The sequence below is a fragment of the Rhinoderma darwinii genome, chromosome 4 (genome assembly GCF_050947455.1).
Source record: "Rhinoderma darwinii isolate aRhiDar2 chromosome 4, aRhiDar2.hap1, whole genome shotgun sequence".
Lineage (NCBI taxonomy): Eukaryota > Metazoa > Chordata > Amphibia > Anura > Rhinodermatidae > Rhinoderma > Rhinoderma darwinii.
The window spans coordinates 86,208,793-86,236,423 of record NC_134690.1 but is presented as its reverse complement, the minus strand read 5'-3'; the positions used below and the strand labels follow the sequence as shown (position 1 = coordinate 86,236,423).

The 27,631-nt window shown below is 42.8% G+C and overlaps 1 protein-coding gene across 2 annotated transcripts in view; it reads left to right on the top strand.

The window, feature by feature from the left end:
- Nucleotides 1–27,631, top strand: part of PLEKHB2 (pleckstrin homology domain containing B2) — an 85,817-nt gene that overhangs the window by 23,020 nt on the left and 35,166 nt on the right. Inside the window, exon 2 of one of the 2 annotated variants that reach the window (XM_075863949.1) lies at nt 2,877–3,094. Coding sequence is in view for 1 of the 2 variants with exons in the window: in XM_075863948.1 (XP_075720063.1) it covers nt 21,868–21,928 (61 nt within the window). In the remaining variant the exon portion in view is untranslated. Of the gene's footprint in view, nt 1–2,876; nt 3,095–21,826; nt 21,929–27,631 lie in introns of those variants that run through there. The other variant, XM_075863948.1, reaches the window with a different exon arrangement.

Sequence of the window (27,631 nt, the reverse complement as noted above, 5' to 3'; positions counted from 1 at the left end):
TTGGCATTCTAGCTGTTAATTTGCTGAGGTAATCGGGAGAAATTTCACCCCATGCTTCCAGAAGGCTCTCCCACAATTTGGATTGGCTTGATGGGCACTTCTTGCGTACCATACGGTCAAGCTGCTCCCACAACAGCTCTATGGGGTTGAGATCTGGTGACTGCGCTGGCCACTCCATTACAGATAGAATACCAGCTGCCTGCTTCTTCCCTAAATAGTTCTTGCATAATTTGGAGGTGTGCTTTGGGTCATTGTCCTGTTGTAGGATGAAATTGGCTCCAATCAAGCGCTGTCCACAGGGTATGGCATGGCGTTGCAAAATAGAGTGATAGCCTTCCTTATTCAAAATCCCTTTTACCTTGTACAAATCTCCCACTTTACCAGCACCAAAGCAACCCCAGACCATCACATTACCTCCACCATGCTTGACAGATGGCGTCAGGCACTCTTCCAGCATCTTTTCAGTTGTTCTGCGTCTCACAAATGTTCTTCTGTGTGATCCAAACACCTCAAACTTCGATTCGTCTGTCCATAACACTTTTTTCCAATCTTCCTCTGTCCAATGTCTGTGTGCTTTTGCCCATATTAATCTTTTCCTTTTATTAGCCAGTGTCAGATATGGCTTTTTCTTTGCCACTCTGCCCTGAAGGCCAGCATCCCGGAGTCGCCTCTTCACTGTAGACGTTGACACTGGCGTTTTGCGGGTACTATTTAATGAAGCTGCCAGTTGAGGACCTGTGAGGCGTCTATTTCTCAAACTAGAGACTCTAATGTAGTTGTCTTGTTGCTCAGTTGTGCAGCGGGGCCTCCCACTTCTCTTTCTACTCTGGTTAGAGCCTGTGTGTGCTGTCCTCTGAAGGGAGTAGTACACACCGTTGTAGGAAATCTTCAGTTTCTTGGCAATTTCTCGCATGGAATAGCCTTCATTTCTAAGAACAAGAATAGACTGTCGAGTTTCAAATGAAAGCTCTCTTTTTCTAGCCATTTTGAGAGTTTAATCGAACCCACAAATGTAATGCTCCAGATTCTCAACTAGCTCAAAGGAAGGTCAGTTTTATAGCTCCTCTAAACAGCAAAACTGTTTACAGCGGTGCTAATATAATTGCACAAGGGTTTTCAAGTGTTTTCTAATCATCCATTAGCCTTCTAACACAGTTAGCAAACACAATGTTTCATTAGAACACTGGAGTGATGGTTGGTGGAAATGGGCCTCCATACACCTATGTAGATATTGCATAAAAAACCAGACAGAATAGTCATTTAGCACATTAACAATGTATAGAGTGTATTTCTGATTAATTTAATGTTATCTTCATTGAAAAAAACTGTGCTTTTCTTTCAAAAATAAGGAAATTTCTAAGTGACCCTAAACTTTTGAACGGTAGTGTATACAGCACCAGAACCAAGCTTAGTACATAAATACAACACCAGAACAAATCTCAGTACATAAATAAAGCACCAAGCGGAAAACTTGAGTTGTATATAGGTACTGAGCTTCTCTATGGTGCTATATATATGTATTGAGCTTCTCTTTGGTACTTCTCTTTGAGCTTGGTTTCGGTGCAGTACGGTATATATGTATTTAGCTTGGTTCTGGAGTTGTGTACTTGTACTGAGCTTTATTGTGATGCTGTATATATGTACTGAACCTCGTTCTGGTGTTGTATTTATGTACTCAGCTTTGTTCTGGTGCTTTATTTATGTGCAGAGCTTTGTTCTGGTGCTGTATTTATGTACTGAGCTTGGTTCTCGTGTTGTATATATGTACTGAGCTTTGTTCTGGTGTTGTATTTATGTACAGAGCTTGGTTCTGGTGCTGTATTTATGTACTGAACTTGGTTCTTGTGTGTTATATATGTACTGAACTTGGTTCTGGTTTTGTATGTATGCACTGAGCTTGGTTCTAGCGCCGAATTTAAGTACAAAGCTTGGTTCTGGTGTTGTATATATGTGCTGAGCGTGGTTCTGGTGCAGTATATACGTACTGAGCTTGTCGTAGTTTTGTCCGAGATTTGTCGCACTGTCCTCCACCCCTCTCACAGTGCACAGTGTAACTAAATGGGCTGAGCACGCTTAGGATACTGAATGTGCGCATATAGGTCTATACGTAATGGGTGAGTGTAATATGTGTGGGTAGGTGGGTATGTATGCTTTTGTAGATATATACATAGTGTGGAGATTCTGGACAAGGAATTTATTTATTTAGAGTCCAATTTAATATAGGGTGTATCTGGAATATTGCAATTGTTTTATATGACTATTAGAATAATTTACCATGGCACGATACACCGCGAAACACTGCGACCCCCCCTTCCCCAGTGTGTCTTTATCGGCAAAACAGAGAAATTGTTTTTAAAAATTTGATGCCCATCCCTGGGAGTACAGATAATGGAGAGTTTTTATTTGTGGGCATTGCTTAAAAAGGTGCAGACGTAAGCATCATGTATATAGCAGATGCAACATTTTCTAGAAAACTGCGAGGTGAAGCGATTTTTGGGCTGTTGTATATTGCAGAGGGTAAAGTGTGGCACACTAGAAATTCATATAGTATGTTTATTACTTCTGAAAGGTTTGCACAAAGGCAATGTTTACACACATACCCAATTCATTGCCATGCTCCAATAAGTCCTATAACTTTCTATTTCTTCCAGTACAAAACTGGCCACAAATCAATATTTTTCATAAACGTGCCTAAAATTGCTCTTTCTAGAACAGTTGTGCCGGTATCTGGAAATTAAATAAGATTTCTAACATCCACCCTTCTACAAGTGTCAGACTCCCTCCAGCAACAGATGAGCATTTTTGTTTTATTACAGTAAATTATGTGACGGTGCTAGATATATATGATGTGTAACTGCCCCTTTTATTTTTACTAGAAATTGGTTTGTAAAACTACAAATCCCAGCAGCCTTGGGAAGCTAGAACACATGGGAGCAGCTGCAAGCAAACAGTCAGCAGTCATAAGACTGTAGTGAAGTCACTGAAGGTGGTGCCGAACTGACACTTGCCAGCTTTGAGCTGTGAGAAGAGAGGGAGAAGGAGAGAGCTGTATAGACACAACTACCCGAAGAGGGGGCAGAAAGTGATCTGACAGGTAAGCAGCACCTCTCTACTTTATATGTGAGCTTGACATAACGGGCATAAGTAACACACAGGATTTACGTAGCGAAATTCTGCAAATTTTCTGTAAGATTCCAATTTTTGATATAGAAAATACATCTCCTATTTTTCGCACAATTACGGACCGTGCTCTTATACTGACTGTAAATACTGCACAGACGGGGCCTAAGGCTGGACATATACAGCTCATTGTTGGCCCAAATGGACTGACCAATCCTACAGACTAGAAAGAATCAGACATTGTTGTGTTCTGAGTGGCACACTTGTCTGGAAATCAACATAGTGAGGGCTGTATTCCCCAATACCATGTACATGTTCCTTACGTAAATCAGTCGCACCTGTCCATGTGGAAAGTCACCCTTTTCGGCGACACAAACAAAAAAAGTCAAGGTGGCGGTGTTACACCAAATAACAGGCGAAATTGCCCTCTTTATGTTTTCCACATGGTGAGGGAATAGTGGAAAATTATTAAAATATTAAAAATAATCCTTCACTTTTTGATTAAGAAGGAAAGGACAATGTTCTGTGTCCACACCACTTGTAAGATTTATTTGGTTTGAGGATATGCTTTTTATTTGGATCATCAGATCCATATCCTTGTGCTGTCTGCCCATGTACCAGGCTTTTCTTGCATTCTATTTATAAGGACCTTATTAGAGTGTCAGACACCAGTTCTATTAATATAGTACATTTCTTTTTTAACAAATGAGAGTCATATAACACAGCAGTGACTCGCTCTAATATCCTGACATACTTCATTATAATTATGTCCCTTGGTACTTCTTTTGGCCACTGCAGGTTAAGATTGTTTGGATACCTACATCTCTTCTATAATGTTGCTGTATGGACCAGATATATACATAGGTCTGCCACATGCAGGGGGATAGCTATAGGGGGACTGGCGGAGCATGTGCCCTATGTGCTGTGTGTAGGTGTAAGGAGCCACTGGCACAAGCAGCAAGAGTTAAGAGATGTCCAGTGTTAAAAAACAGACAGTACTCACATGTTAAATCCCCCACCTCGCCAGTGCTGATGCTCCCGTAGTCCCCCGCTGGTCTCTGTCCATATCGCAGCAGAGAAGAAGTGACATACCGGCATATGACCGCTGCAGACGATTACTGACCGTAGGAGGTCACGTGCAGGGCCGTATTTGGAGTTGATGCTGCCCTAGACACTTTTAGTGCTGACACCTCTGATAACGAAACTTTCCCTCCGCAAAAAGCGCAACATGTGTTAATAATTGCGGATTTTACCTCCCGAATTAATTAAATTGGGAAAACCTGCAACAGAAGGTCAGCGATCCTGCAGCATAAATTGACATGCAGCAGATTAAAAAAAACGCACCCCAGGTCAATTTATGAATGGTTTTCAGTGGGTTTATTATGCAGCATCTGGAGATGAGATCAGTAGCAGCAAAGTGGATGAGATTTAAACAAATCTCATCTCCACACGTTGCATAATAAAACCACCAAAAAACCGTGTGCATGAGGCCTTAGGCCTAATTCACACGAGTGTGTTCGGTCCGTTTTATATGGTCCGTATTTCGGCCGCATTTCCCGGACCGAACACACTGCAGGGAGCCGGGCTCCTAGCATCATAGTTATTTACGACGCTAGGTGTCACTGCCTCGCTGCGGAACTACGATGATAACTAGATAACAATGATGCTAGGAGCCCGGCTCCCTGCAGTGTGTTCGGTCCGGGAAATGCGGCCGACACACGGACTGTATATCACGGACCAGACACGCTCGTGTGAATTAGGCCCAACACTGCAGATTTTTCGCAATGAAATCCGTTGTGGAAAATCTGCAATGTTTACGCAACGTGTGAACTTACCCTAAGAAATGCTCAGTGCTACCCCATTAACATTCTCTCCCCGTCCCCCACATAAACACTGGGGCCCATTTCCCCTATTATTGATCAGGTCACAGTTTATTATTTTTTAGGAAAAAAAAACACTCTTGCAGCCGCCGCTTCCCGACTGGAGCAAATTACGCCCCGCCGGTTACATCAGTACATTGTCCTACTTTTAAAAGTAGGCCAATGAATGTTATTGGTGAGCCCAGCCGAAGCTAGTAACTCCTAGAGCGGGGACTCCTTTGTGTCTTCGTACTTCAATAACCAAACCTGTAAAAAAATACACAATAAAAAACATTAGTAACACATAAAAAAGCAAAACCATTATCATACTTGCCTTCCTGGGTCTGTAACAGTAAACTAAGCAGTGACAGCTCTAAGCTGTCATTGGTTAGTTTACATCACATGGTCCCAGATTGCGGGGATTCCACTTCAAGAGGAGCTGTCCATATATGGATAGTGATGTCAGGGGCATCACCTGGAGTGGAATCCCCGGCTAGAGCGTCGGCAACGCTCTGGCCGGAGATTCCGCTTCAAGAGTAGCCCCTGACCTCAGTCCATATATGGATAGTGACGTCGGGGGCTTCTCCTGGAGTGGAATCCCGCCCAGAGTGTTGGCAGTGCTCTGGTCGTAGATTGTGATTCAGGAGAAGCCCCTGATGTCACAGTGACGTCAGGGGCTCCCCTTTTGTAGTGGAATCCCCAGCCAGAGGGAGGGTGGGCTATCTACAAGGGGGCTGTGTGGCATTACCTACAAGGGGACTGTGTGGCACTACCTACAGAGGGCTACGTGGAACTACTTACAGCAAAACATATCCTCATCCTCACTGCTGTGAGGAGGAGGAGTGAGCGAGCGGCAGTCTGAGGAGTGCTGGTAAAGCACAACCGCCCCCCCCTCCGTCAGCGACCTGACCACTGGTCCGTCAGGTCACAAAGTTCAATTTAAAAAAAAATAAAAAATAAAGATCCGCCCCCTCCTACTCCACGCCCTAGGCACTGCACCCCCAGTGCCTAGTGGCAAAAAGTAAGTGATTGGCTGCAGCCAGCGGGGAACCACGTGAATATCTGCACTAGGGTGAGCGGTGTGGATAACAGGTATAAATGAGGGCATTTGCATTTTGTCTAAAGCACATCCCCATTTATACTGGGAGATGTGATCCCGATAAGTGTCCATTTTTCCTGACCGCATAAAAAATTCAATCAGCCAACAAACATGCATTTCCTAGTTTGTCGGCTGATCGCTGCCCTGTTTTCACAGTGCAATGGTTGGGTGCGTTCGTACGATGCATCATTATTGGCCCGTGTAAACTGTCTAGCTTTATCCTTGTCCATGTGCATGGTATTCAATAAGCCTGTATGAATAAGCATATGCCCAGATGGAGTCAGAAGCTGGGCCCTCGGGAGCATCTGGTCGGCCAGATTGACTTTCTGTTTCTGTGCTATACACCAGCCACTCCGGATGCATAGTTATTCATCAGGGGAGAAAATGAATAGTCTCTAAAATTGCAGCAAAACGATGCATTTTTTGCAAGATTGCTGCAAAACTACAGTTGTGATTTAGGGTCAATATACCGCAATTTCACCGCATTGTGTGAATAGAACCTATGGCTGTGGCACTAATCGAGGAATATTTTTCTTTTGGGACCTGTGATGGACGTGAAAAAAATCTCAATACAGTTTACCAAATTCTTTAAGCAAAATTTTCGTTTATTTTTTATTTTTTGTTGAAGAACCTGAATGACTAAAAGGGGTTTTTTACTTTTTTATTTTTAGAGCATATTTGTATTTTAAAAAGTCAATTTATTTTGCCATTTTCAAGATTTTGCTTCGCTGTCAGTGAATAGGAACATTCTTATACATGTAGAGACTAAAAACCCGTTCAGATCTAAGAGTTGGGTTAGTTGACGACTATGTGTGCTTTATCAGTGTGTTAGAGTTGAATGTCAGATACACTCCCATCTCAGTCAAAGGAAGTTGCAAGCATATGCCCTTGTTGCATATCGGATGCACTTCTCTGGTGCATAGTTGCATGCCTGACCAGATTGCTACAGTGTATCAACCATTGCAAAATATTTGCTATGGGTGCTTACACACATGTCAAATGACACCATCTTTTTGTTGCACGGCTAAACACTGCATGGCAAAACAGTGCTGTTTACCACAAATTGACACTTTTTAACAATGCCGTTTTAGGCAGTTTTTTCAACCTGTTTCACTGTAGGAGCCATGTGTCCAAAAACCGCATCATAAAAGCCGCAGTAATTCTCTGTAAAATATGCACGACTTTGCTAAGCAAAGTAGTGCCTGTAGACTGTTTAAGGTATTTTAGTATTATGTCTGTATTTCAGTCTCTGCATGTAAACAAGAATGTTTCTATTCACCAACAGCAAGCAGTGATCTTGAAAATAACTTTGAATTATACAATAGTTTGGATAATACAATAGAAATTTGGAAAAAAACAGGACTCTTCCTAGAGCTGATTACCCCACCAAGCCAAGTAATCGGGGTAGAAGAACATGCTGTAAAGGATCTGCCAGTCACAACTTCTGTGTATACGCCCATAGGTAATCAGTCTGCACCTGAGTCTATGTGTCTGAGACTGACTCCATCTTCCACCCCTCAGGATGGCAGGCTTAGGAGTGGGAGAGCCTATCGCAGCCTGGCCAGAATGAGCTAGCTCCCGCCCTCTGTCTATTTATACCTGCCTTTCCTGTTCCTCCTTTGCTTGTGATTCTTCTCATGTGGTTTCCTGGCCCAGCTACAGCTTCTACTATTTGATCCTGCTCCATACTGACCCTGGCTTACTGACTGCTCTCCTGATCTGCGTTTGGTACCTCGTTGACTCCTGGTTTGACTCGGCTCGTTCACCACTCTTGTTGCTCATGGTGTTGCCGTGGGCAACTGCCCCATTTCCCTTAGCTTTGTGTACCCTTGTCTGTTTGTCTCGTGCACTTACTGAGCGTAGGGACCGCCGCCCAGTTGTACCCAGTCACCTAGGGCGGGTCGTTGCAAGTAGGCAGGGACAGAGTGGCGGGTAGATTAGGGCTCACTTGTCCGTTTCCCTACCCCCATCATTACACATGCGTTTCACTTGCTTAAAGAGGCTCTGTCACCAGATTTTGCAACCCCTATCTCCTATTGCAGCAGATCGGCGCTGCAATGTAGATAAGAGTAAAGTTTTTCTTTTTTAAAAACGAGCATTTTTGGCCAAGTTATGGCCATTTTTATATTTATGTAAATGAGGCTTTCTAAAGTACAACTGGGCGTGTTTACAGTAAAAGTACAACTGGGCGTGTTTACAGTAAAAGTACAACTGGGCGTGTATTGTGTTCGTTACATCTGGGCGTGTTTACTTCTTTTACTAGCTGGGCGTTGTGTATAGAAGTATCATCCACTTCTCTTCAGAACGCCCAGCTTCTGGCAGTGCATACACAGCGTGTTTTCGAGAGATCACGCTGTGACGTCACTCACTTCCTGCCCCAGGTCCTGCATCGTGTCGGCCACATCGGCACCAGAGGCTACAGTTGATTCTGCAGCAGCATCAGCGTTTGCAGGTAACTAGCTACATCGACTTACCTGCAAACGCCGATGCTGCTGCAGAATCAACTGTAGCCTCTGGTGCCGATGTGTCCTCGCTCGTCCGACACGATGCAGGACCTGGGGCAGGAAGTGAGTGACGTCACAGCGTGATCTCTCGAGAACACGCTGTGTGTCTGCACTGCCAGAAGCTGGGCGTTAACGAACAGAAGTGGATGATGCTGATTCGTCAGCATCATACACTCCCATTCCCAACGCCCAGCTAGTAAAAGAATTAAAAACGCCCCGATGTACGCACATAATAAACGCCCAGTTGGACTTTTACTTTAAACACGCCCAGTTGGACTTTAGCAAGCCTCATTTGCATAAATACAAAAATGGTCATAACTTGGCCAAAAATGCTCGTTTTTTAAAAATAAAAACGTTACTCTTATCTACATTGCAGCGCCGATCTGCTGCAATAGGAGATAGGGGTTGCAAAATCTGGTGACAGAGCCTCTTTAAGACAAAACTTAAAGAGGCTCTGTCACCAGATTCTCAAATCCCTATCTCCTATTGCATGTGATCGGCGCTGCAATGTAGATAACAGTAACGTTTTTTTGTTTTTTTTTAAACGTTCATTTTTGGCCAAGTTATGAGCTATTTTATATATATGCAACTGAGCTTTGAAATAGACAACTGGGCGTGTTTTTTTTCGTTATGTCCAACTGGGCGTGTATTGTGTTTTTAACTGGGCGTGTTTACGTGTATGACGCTGACCAATCAGTGACCAGTCAGCGTCATACACTCATCTCCATTCATTTACACAGCACATAGTGTTCTTACTAGAACGATGTGCAGCCAGATACACAAGTGTCCTGATAATGAATACACATGAAATCCAGCCTGGACGTCATGTGTATTCAGAATCCTGACACTTCTGAATCTTTTCTGTGAGATTACAGCAAGCCACGCGTAATCTCGCGAGATTACGAGGTAAACGAGATTTAGTTAACCTTGTTGGAAATCTCACAGAAAAGATTCAGAAGTGTCAGGATTCTGAGTACACATGACGTCCAGGCTGGAGGTCATGTGTATTCATTATCAGGACACTTGTGTATGTGGCTGCACATCGTTCTAGTAAGAACACTATATGCTGTGTAAATGAATGTAGAGGAGTGTATGACACTGACTGGTCACTGATTGGTCAGCGTCATACACGTAAACACGCCCAGTTAAAAACACAATACACACCCAGTTGGACATAACGAAAAAAAAACGCCCAATTGTCCATTTCAAAGCTCATTTGCATATATATAAAATAGCTCATAACTTGGCCAAAAATGAACGTTTAAAAAAAAAAAAAAAAAGTTACTGTTATCTACATTGCAGCGCCGATCCCATGCAATAGGAGATAGGGATTTGAGAATCTGGTGACAGAGCCTCTTTAAGGCAGAAAGACCCACAAACAAGCAACAACTGAAGACAGAGATGACAAAGAACCCAAATGGCCACTCTGGCTGAGCTCCAAAGATCCTGTGTGCCGATGGGAGAAACTTCCAGAAGGTCATCCATCACTGCAGCAATCCACTAATCTGGGCTTTATGGCAGAGTGGCCAGAAAGAAACCTCTCCTCAGTAAAAGACACTCGAAGCCCACCTGGAGTTTACAAAAAAGCACCTAAAGGACTCTCAGACTGAGAAACAAGATTCTGTGGTCTGATGAAACTGAGATTTAACTTTTTGGCCTTATATCTAAGCGTCATGTCTGGAGGAAACCAGGCACTGCTCATCACCTGCCCAATACCATCCCTACAGTGAAGCAGCATGGTGGTGGCAGCATCATGCTGTGCGGGTGTTTTTCAGCGGTTGGGACAGGGAGAATTGTCAGGGTTAAAGAGGCTCTGTCACCAGATTATAAGTGCCCTATGTCCTACATAATCTGATCGGAGCTGTAATGTAGATAACAACAGTGGTTTTTATTTATAAGCAATTTTAGATTTATGCTAATTAGTTTCTTAATAGACAACTGGGCGTGTTTCTAAATTTTACCCACTGGGTGTTGTAAAGAGAATTGTATGACGCTGACCAATCAGTGACCAATCAGTGACCAATCAGTGGCCAATCAGAGTAATACACGTCTCATCGTTCCAGCCCAGCTTCTTTCACTGCACAATCACACTGTGCTGTGGATCACACTGGACTGGAACAATGAGAAGTGTATGACTCTGATTGGCCACTGATTGGTCCCTGATTGGTCAGCGTCATACAATTCTCTTTACAACACCCAGTTGGTAAAAATTAAAAACACGCCGAGTTATCTATTAAGAAATTAATTAGCATAAATCTGAAATTGCTCATAACTTGCTCAAAAATGATAGTTTTTCAAAATAAAAACCACTGTTGTTATCTACATTACAGCGCCGATCACATTATGTAGGAGATAGGGCACTTATAATCTGGTGACAGAGACTCTTTAAGAGAAAGATGAATAGAGCAATGTGCAGAGATATTCTTATTAAAAACCTGATCCAGAGTGCTCTGGACCTCAGACTGGGCCGAAGGTTCTCCTTCCAACAAGACAATTACCATAAGCACACAGCCAAGACAACACAGGAGTGGCTTAGGGACAACTCTGTGAGTGTCCTTGAGTGGCCCAGCCAGAGCCCTGACTTGAACCCAATCGAACATCTCTGGAGAGACCTGAAAATGGCTGTCCACCGACGTCCCCATTCAACCTGACAGAGCTTGAGAGGATCTGCAGAGAAGAATGGCAGAAAATCCCCAAATCCAGGTGTGCAAACCTTGTGGCATCATACCCAAGAAGACTGGAGGCTGAAATCACTGCCAAAGGTGCTTCAACTAAGTCCTGAGTAAGGGGTCTGAATACTTATGTCAATGCAAGATTTTAGTTTTTCCTTTTCAATAAATTAGCAAAGATTAGTAACCTTCTGCTTTCACTTTGTCATTATGGGGTAGTGAGTGCAGAATGATGTGGAAAGAACTGGATTTTTTTTTAATTTCAGCACAAGGCCTCAACAAAATGTGAAAAAATTTAAAGCATCTAAAGACTTTCCGAATGCATTGTATGTACACCTTTGAAATCTTTTTTTCTTATTGTTTTTTTATTGTATTTTTAAATACAAATACATTTTTAAATACAAATTTATATCAGTGTGTTTGTGCAACTTTCTAAATACTTTTTATTAAAAAATATTTTTACTTTTTGACGTACAACTGCTTAGTATCCTATATACAGAGCAACTGTATCTTGCAATGAGACCTGAATCCTTGAGGTCAGCGAGACTAAGGGTATGTTCACACGCACTGTTTTCAGACATAATTCGGGCGTTTTACGCCTCGAATTACGCCTGAAAAAATGGCTCCATTACGCCTACAAACATCTAACCATTGCTTGCAATGGGTTTTACGGTGTTCTGTTCCCACGAGGTGTAATTTTACGCATCGCTTTCAAAATACGGCATGTAAAAAGACGCCTGTGAAAAAGAAGTGCATGTCACTTCTTGGGACGCTTTTGGAGTCGTTTTTCAATGACTCCATTGAAAAACAGCTCCAATAACGTCTGTAAAATACGCCGTGAAAAACGTGAGTTCCTACAAAAACTTCTAAAAATCAGGAGCTGTTTGCGCCTGAAAACAGCTCCGTTTTTTCAGACGTATTTTGCGTTTGCGTGTGAACATACCCTAACAGGTTCAGTGGCAGTGGGTCCTGCTTGTCTCTAACACACAGGATCCACCCATTATCGATCATATCTAAGTTATGAACTTAGATATGATCGGTAACAGCTCGATCCTGTCAGCGTGTCAGACCTGCAGGACCTGCTGACACTGAACCCGTCAGTCCCGATGACATGAAGGATTCAGGTCTCAGTGCAAAATACAGCTGCTCTGTATACAGGATACTAAGCAGCTGTACATTAAAAAGTAAAAATATTTTTTTTAATAAAAAGTATTTAGAAAGTTGCACAAACACACTGAAGTCTGGAACCCATGGACATCACCAAACGCTGGGTTTCCTCCTTTGTGATGCTTTGCCTGGCCTTTACTGCAGCGTCTTCAGTTGTTGCTTGTTTGTGGGTCTTTCTGCCTTAAGTTTTGTCTTAAGCAAGTGAAATGCAGCTCAATCGGGCTGAGATCTGGTGATTGACTTGGCCATTGCAGAATATTCCACTTCTTTGCCTCCTGGGTTTCTTTTGCAGTATGTTTTGGGTCATTGTCCATCTGTACTGTGAAGCGACGTCCAATCAACCTTGCTGCATTTGGATGAATCTGAGCAGAAAGTAAATCCCTGAACACTTCAGAATTCATCCGGCTTCTTCTGTCTTCAGTCACATCATCAATAAACACTAGTGACCCAGTGCCTTTGGCAGCCATGCATGCCCATGCCATTACACTGCCTCCACCATGTTTTACAGAGGATGTGGTGTGCTTTGGATCATGAGCCGTTCCAAGCCTTCTCCATACTTTCTTCCGCCCATCATTCTGGTACAGGTTGATCTTCGTTTCATGTGTCCAAAGAATTCTGTTCCAGAACTGGGCGGCTTCTTTAGATGTTGTTTGGCAAAGTCGAATCTGGTCTTTCTATTTTTGAGGCTGATGTTGTGAAGGGGTTTTTCTTCACCATGGAAAGGATTCTGCGATCATCCACCACTGTTGTCTTCCGTGGACGTCCAGGCCTTTTGGAGTTCACAAGATCACCAGTTCGCTCTCTTTTTTCAGGAATGTACCAAACTGTTGATTTGGCCACTCCTAACATTTGTGCTATCTCTCTGATGGATTTCTTTTTTTCAGCATAATGATGATCTGTTTCACTCCTTTGACTTCATGTTGTGGGTTCACAGCAACAGCTTCCAAATGCAAGTGCCACACCTGGAATCAACTCCAGACCTTTTACCTGCTTAATTGATTATGGATTAACGAGGGAATAGCCCATGCAGCCCATTAAAAAGGTTTTGAGATAATTGGCCAATTAACCTTGGTCCCTTGAAAAAGAGGCCTCTACATATTAAAGAGCTGTAATTCCTAAACCTCAAATTAGGATGTGAATACTCTCAAATTAAAGCTGACAGTCTGCACTTTAAGCCCATATGGATTATATAACTGTATATTCAATATGGTTTGGTAAACTGCTAAAATGCCAAAACTTGTGTCACTGTCCAAATAATTTTGGACCTAACTGTATGTGGCCTGAGATCTGCACCCTGTTATACAGATAAAACAGTACCCGAAAAAAACAGGTGTATTGGGGTAGGCAGCAGTGTATGACTTGTTGTTAGTATACAGAGTGACAAGTGACATGGCTGCAATGTGCGCCATCTAGCAGGGTTAATATTTGTAATACATTCTTTTTCTTGATTTTCTTCATATTTTGCTCTAGTCACTGCTTGTTACACATATGCTGCGTAACTAACCAGAACTTTTTCCTTCTCTGTGGTATCAGGAATTCTCTTAAACCACCATGTGATATTTTTCTCCAGACTGTTCACATCACAAACCTGTTTTGATATAACGTCATATCATGTGGCTTCTGAAATGTTTACAGAGAGGGCCGTCTGGATTTTATTAATATGGGTATAGAGCAGGTCATGCTTCTTAAATCCTAATTAAACTCCTCTATTAGGGTATGTTCACACATAGCAAATACGTTGGAGATTTTCCATCCGCGGCAGCGTTTTACAGTAGCAGCAAAGTGGTTGAGACCGATGGGGAAGTAAAACTCCACAACAAATGCTAATTGTTGCTGAATTTGCTCTGACAGCGCTGCGATTTTGCTATTCAAGTTTTTTTTTACGTTTGAAACGGAAAAAAAAGGACTATATTTCCATTTTTTGGCACTCCCATGGCAACACAGATGCATTGCCATGGAAGCGTCAGGAGAGGGGAGTATAGTCATTTTTTTGGTGCCCGTTTCCTGCAGTGGTCCACAAGCCATTTGGTATAATATTCGGCCAGATTTCCCTGTGGGTTCTGGCTCAGATACGCCAACAATGTAATTGACATCCTAAATCTTATAACCTTATATACATTAATAACACATACTGTATAATACACATACATCTCAGTCAAACATGCATGTAATGTCTCTAATGTAGCATTCATACACATTAAATTGTTGGCAGTTTACCTCAGGTTTTGGTGTAAATTGCACTAAAAAAAGTCACAAACAGTGACGCACGACAAATTTGTGGTAAAATGTGTGAGTTTTGTCATCGCTTCCCAAATTTTGAAAGTGGATGTGGTCTCTAAGAAGATGTAGTGTAGGCCACATTTATTAAGAATATTAGATGAAAATTACGCAAATTTTGACGCAAATCTATGCCTACTCATATCAGGTGTAGATTTTTTTTTTTCGACTGTCAGACTGTTCCACTAGCCAGAACATGGTAATGTCTGCGCTGGTATTGCAGGTCCTAAAGCTCGAGATCCAAAGTCCCTGCCTGGTAAAATGGCTGCCGCATCCAGGCTGAGACTTAGTGGCAAGATGGGATGTCTCCGGATGCTGAAAACTGATGTAGCTAAGTGAGCTCAGCTGTTTCCAGAACCCTGACCACCTTTTCACTGAATCCCTCACGAGATGCGATAGCCAGCGGCCCTCTTACAAGACGGGGATGAGGTTGTGTAAGCTCCGATCTCAAAATGGGTCCAGGTCCCAGAGCAGGGACTGCATCTGTCAGACATTTATGGCATATCCTACGAATCTACCATAAATGTCTGAGATGGGAATTAACCCCTTAACAACAGTAAGGCCTCCTGAAACCCAAGTTTTTTTGTGGGATTTTTTTTGCTTGCAAAAATCTCATGGATTGAATGTCTTTTTTACCAGTATTTTTTGGGTTAAAAATGCCATGGGCCCCAAAAATGCACCAAAAATGTAGAAAATCACCACAAACAATAAAGCATTGTTTGTAGTGCATCTTAGGGTATTTGCACATGATGAGAGGCTTTTACGTCTGAAAAGACAGACTGTTTTCAGGAGAAAACAGCTGCGTCGTTTCAGACGTAAATGCTGCTCCTCGTATTATGCGAGGCGTCTTTGACGCCTGTAATCTTGAGCTGCTCTTCATTGACTTCAATGAAGAACGGCTCAAATTACGTTGCAAAGAAGTGTCCTGCACTTCTTTGCCGAGGCAGTCAATTTACGCGTCGTCGTTTGACAGGTCGTCTGCACAATACGTCGGCAAACCCATTCAAATGAATGGGCAGATGTTTGCCGACGTATTGTAGCCCTATTTTCAGGCGTAAATCGAGGCATAATACGCCTCGTTTACGTCTGAAAATAGGTCGTGTGAACCCAGCCTTAGATTTCACTGTTGGCTTTCCAACAAAAGTTAGTCAATATAATTTCTTTTTTATTTTTAAATAAGCACATGGAAATTAACCCCTTCCCTATGCAGCAATTTTTCGGTTTTTCATTTTTGCTTTTTCCTCCCCACCTTCCAAATGCTATAACTTATTTTTTCCATCAATACAGCCATAAGAGGGCTTGTTTTTGTTTTTTATACAGGGGGGCAAGTTGTAGTTTTTCACAGAGCCATTTATAGTACCATAAAATGTACTGGGAAACGGGAAAAAATTATTTGTGAGGTGGAATGAAACAAAAACCTTTTTTCTCCATAGTTTTTTGGGGTTTAGTATTTACTGGGTTCAATGTGCGGTAAAAATGACATGTTAACTTTATTCTGCAGATGAATACGATTATAGCGATTATATATATTTATTTTTTTGGTATACTACTTTTACAAGGAAAAAAACGAATTGTAAAAAATATCATTTGTTTTGTGTTACCATAATTAAGAGCCATAACTTTTTATTTTTTCCTGTCGATTAAGTGGTGTGAAGGATTATTTTTTGCAGGATGAGCTGTAGTTTTTATTGGTACCTTAGAAGAAGGGAGCTAAAGATCCGGCTCAGATAGAGAAGCGTTTAGTTCTGTGTGGATGTACATAAAACTGTGGAAGGACAGATAAAACTTTCAGATGAATAAATGTGGTTATCTCCATCATCAAATCAGATCATTCTCTCCTCCATTTCAGAAAGGGAAAGGAGAAAGTGGCATTGTTTTTATTAGTGAGCAGTCAATTCGGGGAGGGGGGATGGGGCATCACATGCTGGTCCTTTCTGCCATTGTTCGTTTTTTGGCATGAGTACAGGGAGCCCACACAGAGACATGGATCTATGTTTTGCATATTCTGAAGGCGAGAAAAGCAAGTTAGGAGAGGTTCATTGTACAAGGGAAAAATAGAGCAGTTGCTCTATGACATGTCAAAGTTTTGCTAAAATGACAGTTACTATTTAATGCAAGGAAAAAAAAACATTCTTATCTACTGTAAGCATCCCAAAGTTCCTACATTACAGGCGTGAATTTCAATGGCTAATTCGGCTCCCCCCTCTTTAAATTGACTTAAATCTGGGGTTGCCCAGATAAGTTCAGAAAATCATTCCCAAAATCATTAATTATAAGCAATCTACAGGATAGGTGAGAATTTTATGATCACTGGGGGTCCCACCGCTAAGTCCCCCACCATTCATGAGAATGGCGGTCCCAAACCCCCTGATCCTCCTCACTGCAGTCCCTGCTGTGAGGAGGAGCTTGAAAGGAGCGGCGGCCGAGCATATGACGGCCAACACATTCACTGTCTATAAGAATGACGGAAATAGCCGAGCGCTGTACTCGGCTGTGTTTTCGTCATTCCCATATACATTAAATGGAGTGGCAGTGCGCATGCTCGACCGCCGCTCCATTCAATGTACTGCTCACTGCGGTTAAGCAGCGAGGAGGATCTGGGGGTTTGGAAACCCCCGATTTTCACGAACGGTGGTGGTCCTAGCGGAGCGATCAGAAAATTATCACCTATCCCTGGGATTGGCCGCAGCGGTCACATGGGATGCAACGTCATCCCAGGAAGCCAGACTGCAGGAAGAAAGAGGGCATTCTGGGTAAGCATGATTTTTTTTTCCGTAGTTGCGATTTTTGCGGCGTAATCGCTTCTAATACGCCGCAAAAGTTGCAACACTTGGCTTTCTGTTGCAGGTTTTGCATCCCCATTGAATTCAAACCCGCAAAGGAAAATCAACAAAAACGCAACATAAATTGACATGCTGCGGAATTTAATTCAGCACCGCAGGTCAATTTATTAACGTTTACGCTGCGGTTTTTTTCTGCAACGTGGGCATGAGATTTTCTGAATCCCATCCACTGTAAATGCTGCGAAACTTCCGCACAGAATTCTGTTGCGGAAATTACGCAGCGTTTACGCTGCGTGGGAACCCTGCCTAAAAATCCTTGTTGTTGGTAGCATATCCCCCCCGGTAAACGGACGGTTTCTGACAATGCAAACTGTATGGGGACAAACGACCCTATTCCTCTCCGTAGAGTACAATGATTGCTCCATGTAAATGGAGCTAAACGAGCGCCAAAAGATGTGATTTATTGTCGATTGGTGCTAGATTACCGGCAGACATCTGTTGGTGTAAAACCAGCTTTACACACAGTGAGCTGCTCTTACTATATACAAGTTCCCTGGTGATCATGCGATCAATCATCCTGACCAACAGGACTAAGACAAGATGCAGCAGATAAATGATGGTCAATTAAGGGCGGGTTCACACGTGGCAGAATTTCACTGAAATTCCGCTGCGGACACTCCGCAGCGTTAATCCGCAGCGGTGCCGTTTGTCCATTGACTTACACTTTAATTTAGCAGTGTTCGTTTAGACTAGGCGTAAAATTCCGCTGCGGAGCATAGGCTGCGGAGCGGAATTTGGTGTCCGCAGCATGCTCTGTCTGTTGCGGAGCAGTGGCGGACTCATGGCGGAATTTCTCCATTGACTTCAATGGAGAGTCAAAATTCCGCAATGAAGTCCGCAGATCTTATGTGTGCTGCGGAGCGTATTCGTTTTACTACCATGACATTTCTTCATTCTGGCTGGACCTATGTATTTCTAGGTCTACAGCCAGACTGAGGAAGTCAATGGGGCTCCCGTAATGACGGGAGCGTTGCTAGGAGACGTCTGTAAATAGTCACTGTCCAGGGTGCTGAAAGAGTTAAGCGATCGGCAGTAACTGTTTCTGCACTCGGGACAGTGACTACCGATCTCAATATACATGTATCTGTAAAAAAATAGATAAGTTCATACTTACCGAGAACTCCCTGCGTCTGTCTCCAGTCCGGCCTCCCAGGATGACGTTTCAGTCTAAGTGACGGCTGCAGCCAATCACAGGCCAAGCACAGGCTGCAGCGGTCACATGGACTGGCGCGTCATCCAGGGAGGTCGGGCTGGATGCCGAAAGAGGGACGCGTCACCAAGACAACGGCCGGTAAGTATGAAAATCGTTTACTTTCACTAGGGAAAGTGCTGTCCCTTCTCTCTATCCTGCACTGATAGGGAGAAGGGAAGTACTTTTCCCGCAGTCCGCAGCAGCTAGTCCGCATCAATTTACTGCACATTTTGTGCAGATCCGCTGCAGAATCTGCAACGCAGATTCTGTGCGGCATTGATGCGGACAGTTGCGGAGGAAATCCGCCACGTGTGGTCATGCCCTTAGGGTTAGTTCACACAGCGTTTGTTTGGCGCTGATTTTGAGTCTGAAACTGCGTCGGAATCAGCGACAAGAAGCGCTCCAAATTGCCCCCCAATTATTTAATTGAGAGGCAGAGGCTGTTTTATTTTCCCAGGCGGCTTTTGCTCTTTCTTTGAGGAGTTTCCTTCTCTGACCGTCCATTGAAATCAATTGGAGGCAGAAAAAAACAGCGGCGCTCGTTTGGAGCGTTTTTTGATGCATTTTTTTAAAATTAGATTCTTATGGCAGTAAAAAAACGGCACCAAAAATGTGTATTGCGCACTTTTTCTGTGCTCTTCAGCAGTGTTCATTTACAAATGATTACAAAATTGCCTGAATAGGCAAACACATAAGCACAAAATAGCAATGCAGTTAGGAACCAGATGGACACTTTCTAGAGCAATATAGTAAGTTTATGAATGCAAATCTACTGACCAGTTTTTCAAAGACATTACAATAGCAAATTGGGACAAAGGGATCAGGTCAACAGTAGGGACTCGCCAAAAGAGTGACACATGGGAGGTAAAATGGACAGTTAAAAGATGTTATAAATAGTTAAACCAGTGGACTCTAAATGTGACCAATATAAATCCTCACTAACTGCAGTTCTAAGGGCTGCATACTGTTTTCTCCTACACACTAAATTGATTGAATAATTCTTGCAGGGTTATAGGGACCTCTACCATCTTCAGGCGATCAGTGATTTAGCAGAAGGATTGAAGGACATTATGTGGCACGTGATGTAAGGGTATGTGCACACACACTAATTACGTCCGTAATTGACGGACGTATTTCGGCCGCAAGTACCGGACCGAACTCAGTGCAGGGAGCCGGGCTCCTAGCATCATAGTTATGTACGATGCTAGGAGTCCCTGCCTCTCCATGGAACTACTGCCCCGTACTGAAAACATGATTACAGTACGGGACAGTTGTCCTGCAGAGAGGCAGGGACTCCTAGCATCGTACATAACTATGATGCTAAGAGCCCGGCTCCCTGCACTGTGTTCGGTCCGGTACTTGCGGCCGAAATACGTCCGTCAATTACGTACGTAATTAGTGTGTGTGCACATACCCTAACTGTACGTCACAGCCGGCAATGGGGAGTGTGGTGCGGGCTCGCACCTTAGTCAGTGGGTGTCGGCTATATGTTGCAGATGATACCTTACTGCAACGGCCGTTTAGCCACTTAGATGTTGCGATCAATAGTGACTGTGGCATCTAAGCCGTTAAAAAGTGGGGGGGCGCCCCTTTCCTTCACCCCATCAGCCCCATGCGACGTGTTTTTGGAACGAGGATGGTTGCCATTTTTAGTAGCGTGTAGTATTGCAGTGTATTAAATAAAAATTTTAATAATGAACAAAAAACCAAAACTTATTAAAAGTTCAATATAAACCTTTTTCCCATTTTTATCCTAAAGTAATGTAAAGAAATAGTAAACATAATTGGTATCGCCACATCCGTAAAAGTCCAAACTAGTACAATATAACATTATTTAACCCGCCAGATTAACGCCATAGGAAAAAACAATGACAGAATTGCTGTTTTTCGGTCCCCTCACTTACAGCAATTTTTTTTAGAAAAAGTGATCAGAAAGTATGTACCCCTAAATGGTACCATTAAAAACAACAGCTCGGCCCTGGAAAAAAACAAGCCCTTGTAATGCTCCATCAACGGAAAGAAATAATTACGGCTCTTAGAATATGGCAACACAAAGTAAAAAAAACTGTAGCATGTTTTTTCTTGGTAAAAGTAGTACATCATAAAAGAAAATATGAATCTGGTATGGCCGTAATCGTATTGACCTGTAATATAAAGTTACCATGTATTTTTTACCGCATGGTGAATGCCATAACAATGAGATCCAAAAAGCAATGGAGGAGCCGCAGTTTTATCCCAATTTTACCTCACAAGGACATTTTTTTCAGTTTCCCAGTACATTATATGGTACTTTAAAAGGTGATGTTAAAAACAACTCGTCCACAAAAAACATGCTCTCATACGGCTATGTCGAGGGACAAATTTAAAAGGTTTGGCTTTTGGAAGGCGGGGAGGAAAAAACAAAAATGAAAAACCAAAAAATAATTGTGGCGCCAAGAGCCTGTACACGTGTAGGAAAACCCTCAACCAATTTAACTAATGTGCAGATTCCCCAAATTTAGTTTAGAGGACAAGTATAGTGGGTGCACCTACATTAACCCTTATGCCAAAGGGAATTACATATAAGGCAGCACTATCGTTTTAAATATTACCCAGTGATTCCCATGCCCAGTAGTGCTGTTGAAGGCAACAATGGTCAACGGGGCTCCAGATGTCAACTTAAATGGTCACAAATGCAACCAATAAGTATAATGTAGCTCCTCAATTTTCTGACTTAGGACTTAAAGGGGCCGAGTGATTTATTTTTAGCCTGGAACCCTGATCACCGAGCAGAACTAATGGTCATCAAGTCTAGGTATAAAATGTAGATAGCATTAGATTCCATATCATGTCGCTGTATCACACTGATGCATAAATACAATCAGAAGTAAAGCAGAAAATAACTATGACATGATTTCATGGTTTCTTTCTACCCTTTAAAAGCATTTCTGTGTTTACGTTGTTGAGTTACATAACTGCGCAATGATAACTGAAGAGAAAGAGTTACATCCCCCATGGGTGCCAACTATATCATGTAAACACCCAGCCCAACAACAGAAATATCTCCCAGGCTTCTAAGTTATTTTCTAGCAGGCGTTCATTCCTGCAGACATATCTCACATTTCTCCAATATATTGTCATAAAGAAGCATTTTCAATATGAGCAGCAAACCAGCACCAGAGGACATTGATTTTGCGCTGAGCCAAAAACAGAAAAAGGGTATGTGGTCTGACCAGACGGGTTATGAGCAGTGGATACTGTGTGTACCGTTGTTCCATGATGATGCAAAATGATCATATTGAATTTAGTAACTGATGATTGAACCAGGGAGTTGAAACAAATGGGCAGCTTTCTCTGTGTGGCTGCAAAGTTTTATTTCATCTAGGTTCACATATATGTCATTTCTAAGGAAGGATTGGGTGATGGACGTCGGGATCATGTTGCGAATAATGTGAAGAATGGAGTATGTAGTATGCGGACAAACAATCACACACTGAGAAATTGTGTTTAGCACTGGGGTATAGAGCAGTCGAGAATCTGGTAGTTCTAATTTTAGACAGACGAGCAAAAAGATGACATGTGCAGGGACCATTATCTTTTCTCTTTGCTGGCAGGTAATGGGGTGCAGTCACAGTCATCTTATCACTCGGTAGGGGCTGTTAGCAATGTTGGCTTATGCTGACATATACCATAACACGAAAACGGTGCAGTAGAAATAGTGCACAAACATACTACTGTTTCGTATATTATTTTTGTGTGGATCAGGAGTATATGTATGTTAGTCTTATTGAATATAGCAGTAAAAGTAACATAGCAACAGTCTTTGTGCCACAGTAGACATCTTTAATCTCTAAGGTTTTCTATGTTTTCCAAAGCTTTGCTATTATAGGTAATTTCTTATGAGTTCTTAAAGGGCACCTTTATTCTTCAGAATGTAGTCCATAGTTATAGTATGCAATATAGTATAAAGGCTGCATTGGTTCTGTGGTGGGTCATTAAACAGGTTATCCGAAATTATGGAACATACAAAAAAGTACCTGCAAGTGTCTGAATGGTCACCAGGTGATGCTCCCATAGCTCAGAAGTAATTATTTTTAACTTTCATTATCTTGCCCAGCTCTGGGCAGTACTGCTGTTTGAGGTTGGCAGGGCTTTCTGTGGGCAGGATTACGATGTAAGGGACTAAAGTTCCCATGATTCCTTTCTCCTTTCACAGACATTGTCTATATTTACAAGTAGATCTGTATGCTATCACTGTCTACTACTAAAACACATGAAACACTAAAACATGATCCCTCCATAGGGAGGGAAGGGAGCAGTGTAGAGAATAGGCATGTGATTTGTGATGTCCCATACTACAGGGAAGGGGAGAGGGGAGATAACAACGTGTTCAGAGTATGAATCATCACACAAGCAGGAGATAATCACCAGGAGCATGGTTATGTCACTGCATGTGAGACTGGCTTACAGGGGCATTTTTAGCTACAGACAGCACATTAGTAAGTGACATATTACTGCAGTAAAACCATCTGAACCAGATTGTTTTTTAACACTTAGCCCACAAGGTTGAGGCTCTGGAGCAGAAACAAGACAAGATTGTCGCCCATAGCAATTTAATAGGTAACCACCTACCAGCTTATCTCGGCTGGATAAATTCTGCCTTCTTGGCGATTGAGAACCAAGAAAACTGCTTGTGACGCAATAATATAAGGCTCAGGGTTATTCCCAAATCAATGGCACAAGAAGTACCCTAAAGAGACAGCGCTCCAAATGTTTGCTTCCCTGGTGGGCGAAGAAACCTCAGAGAAAATTATGATTCAGCGCATACACCATGACCTCAAACTAAACCTGTGCAGGGTAAACCCCCAGAAGATGTAATCTGTGACCTACTCAGTTATGTGGACTCCGCTAACATCCTGGCGCGAGCCAGGAATCGCCCGAGATAATACATGAAGGATGGAAAATAACCCTCTTTCAGAACATTGCGCCTTCCATTCTAGTTAAACCACGCACCCTTAAACCTCTCCTTGATACCCTGAGAGCCTGCAAAATGCTTTTCTGCTGGCTTCATCCATTTGGTGTGTCTATTTAACAAAATGGCAAGCAAATTACTATTAGAACACCGGATGACCTATCCACAGCTTGGAGCAGAATGGATTTTGCACCTTTGGAGATTCCATCTTGGACGCCATGTTGCATGAGAGACTGTCCCTCCATTAAGTCCTCTACGATCGCAGGAAGATTGGTAAGTCCGGGGCAGGTTAAAGTCACCAAAAGTTAGATCCAATCTACTCAGAGCAAAAAACAACCGACTGCTTCTCTTAACCTTCTTTGCATTTTTCACTGGTGGACTCCTTCTTCTCATTGCCCATTCACGTTAAGCGATGATTTGTCCTGATCTCAAAGGGATTTTACATGAGACGTATCTGTTTTGAGGACCCAGACAGATTCGATGTCTCCATATGGAATGCTTGGGTCTTTATATTTAGACCTCAACACTGGTTTAATATACATGCCAGAAGACTCTTTTACTCTTTCTAATAGGATTGATTAGGACTCCCTACTCCCATTCCCATTTATATTCCGTACATTTTTAGTCAATGTTATTGGCTTGTTTAGTTAATTTTTCTTGTTCCGACCCCCTGTGAAGAAGAAAATGTTATTTCTATCTAGCTTTAGGTGTCTGTACATATGCCCAGTTTGTTCTGTTGGGATTTATCAGATGCATAGGCTTACCACATACCTATACCAGCACTAATTGTGCATGTTTAACTGTGATGTTTCTTATTACATTGGATATGACTTTTAATCACCACCTATAATGTAATAGTCCGAAATGTCCCCCAAAAACGTAGCCAAATTTTATACCTTATAAAAAAGGCTAAATCTGACATTCTATTATTTCAGGAAACACATTTCAGTGCTTTACATATACTTAAAATGGCTTTTCACATCTACTGTCAATGCTTCCATAGCGCCCATACCACATTGGCGTTGAAAGGCGTGAGTATTGCGATTAGAAAAAATCTGTAATTTGTCCACTTGGCTACATACTGTAGCTTACATCTCCCTCCTACCGGCGGCCGCGGCTGTGGGCCTGTTCATTCTTGCCGGTGTCTCCCTTCCCAAGGGTGTCGGCGTGCTCTGCTTCCTACCTCCCCTCCTATACAATGCCCTACGCGCGTTCTTGCAGTTTCTTAAAGTGCCAGCGTGCGCACACCATTAAAAGTGTCCCCAGCCTATCCCTGCACTCCCAGGACTTTATAAGTAAACCTGCTCCTTGCCCCAGTGCCTGAGCAAAGTTGGACAAATCTAGAGTTATCCTGCAAAGGTTCCGTACCCTGAGTCCGTTACCTGTTGGTATCCTGTACCCTGAGTCCGTAACCTATCTGTATCCGGCGTCTTTTACCTGTCGGTATCCCATGCCCTCTGGGAGCTTCCAGTAATCCAGCACCAGCGTGCCTCCAGTAATGCGACATCCAGCCTGCTGCCAGTAATCCAACACAAACCTGCGGCCAGTAATCCGTCACAAGCCTGCTTCCAGTAATCCGGCACCAGCCTGCTTCCAGTAATCCGGCTCCAGCTTCTTATCCTGCTACCACCAAGGTACCATCTACCTGTCTCTGCCTAGCTTCTATTTGGCCAGCAGATACTCTGCCGGGACCACCTCAAGAGGTAGCGACCTGGCAGTCTCCCAAATCCCTGTAGAGGGGTTAAAAGGTGAACACTTAAAGGTGGCCCTGTGCCAATCCGGTGCAGAAGCTCAGTGGGCCCACAAACCTGCTGGTCGTTACAGTTTTCTAAGGCCATGGACCCCACTGGCAAACCCAAGACTGCTGTTCAAGTCAAGCAAGATGATATTCGAGACCTCCGATTACGCCAGGAACAGCTTTTGCAGGCGGTTAACACCATAGCCAATCGCCTGGACATCGCTCCTGTTCCTACTCAAGCAGCTCCACAAGCTCCTCAGCCAGCCGTTGCTCCAGAGCCGGAATTCAATTGCTGCTTCCACCATTCTATGATGGAGATTCCAAAGTCTGTCGAGGCTTTCTTAATCAGTGCGAGATTCACTTCAAATTGCATGCCCTCCTATTCCCTACAGAACAGACGAAGCTAGCATTCATTGTCTCCCCATTGTCTGGCAAGGCCTTGACATGGGCGTATCCACTCTGGGAACATGAATGACAGGAGTCCACTAATTTGCAGCTTTTCCTGGACATCTTCCGCACTGTCTTTGAAGAAACAGGTCGTACGTCCTCAGCTGCTTCTTAAATTCTGTCACTACATCAAGCAAGTTCAACTGTTGGGTCCAGTGGGTCCACAGACCCGCCCTTCGTCTCACATACTTGGCTTGTATCTACTATAGAAAAAATTCTGTAATTTTGCTGGAGGTCTACTCATTTTAGGTGGTGATTTTAATATTGCTGTGGACCCGCTAATCCCTACTTCAAAAGGTACCTCATCTCATTCACTGAAAAGGTCCTTATGGGACATTAATGTTCGGCGCTTGGTCCATCCAAAAGATAGGGACCGCTCCTTTTCCTCCTTGGTTAATGGCACACTACATCGTCTACATCTTCCTCTCTGTCCCTCGCCTTACCCTGATAAGACACTCTGACATAGGCCCCTTGACCCTGAGATCACGCCTCAGTTGATCTCCTAGTTTTCGAAAAGACCTGAAGACTCAACGAGACGTTATTAGATAATCATACTCATTTCTCGGAAATTGCTTGATTTTTTCGTATAAATAATTCTGAACAGATTTCCAACCCCGATAGTGTGGGAGACTCACAAATGTGTTTACCTGATAGCTGATAGCTCTTGGTTTTAGGGTCGAGAAGCAAAGGAACACTATGCTTGACTCCTTGATCACTCAGATATTGACCCTGGGTTGCCTGAGTAAACATTCTAAAGCCGTACACCTCTGGTACTTCTCGGCACTGATGCCAAGGCGTTTGGTAGAGTGAATTGGTCATTCATTGCGGCATTTCTGCGTAAGTTTAATTTCCCTCCCGCACTTATTAATAATAAATGTATTCGGCCCGTGTGCTAAACAACGCATAAATGTCACTCTCTTGCCTCCCTTCTATTGCCCACTCTTTTCGTTATAGTCATGGAAATGTTAATCCAACAATTATGGCAGAATAAATATGTCACGGATTTACAGATAACCATTGTCCTACTACGGCAGCGACTTAACCTTTTAGAATCAACTACAAATCCCAGAATAACTTTTACACACATCTTGGACATATTTCAGGCTTATGAACTTGTCTCAATCTTTAAAATCAATTTCACCAAGTCTGAGATACTAAATATTTCTTCCCCTTCCAGTGATATGGAATCAATGACCAGATAAAGCTCTAAAATATTTAGGCATATTTCTTGCTTCAGACACTTCCCAACTGTTCACAATAAATTATGTTCCACTTCTGTTTAAAATTCAGGCGCAATTACAAACTTTCCATTTCCATCTGTTATCCTGGATGGATAGGGAAAAATTACTTAAAGACGTACATCCTCCCACAGATCCTCTATACCTTTCAAACTGTACCTATTTACTTAAAACAGCTGTTTACGAAATCCCTTTGGAGAACCAAGTACCCCATACTGCCGCACAGACTCCTTTTGAAGCCCCACAAAGAGGGTTTGGAATGCCAGACCCCTTCACTTACTATGATGCTAACTCAGTCATGGGGTCCTACTTGCCAGAAAAGACACCTCTCGTTGCCCCATATAGATATAGAATATTCGCTCTTAAAGAGGCTCTGTCACCAGATTTTGCAACCCCTATCTGCTATTGCAGCAGATAGGTGCTGCAATGTAGATTACAGTAACGTTTTTATTTTTAAAAAACGAGCATTTTTGGCCAAGTTATGACCATTTTCGTATTTATGCAAATGAGGCTTGCAAAAGTACAAC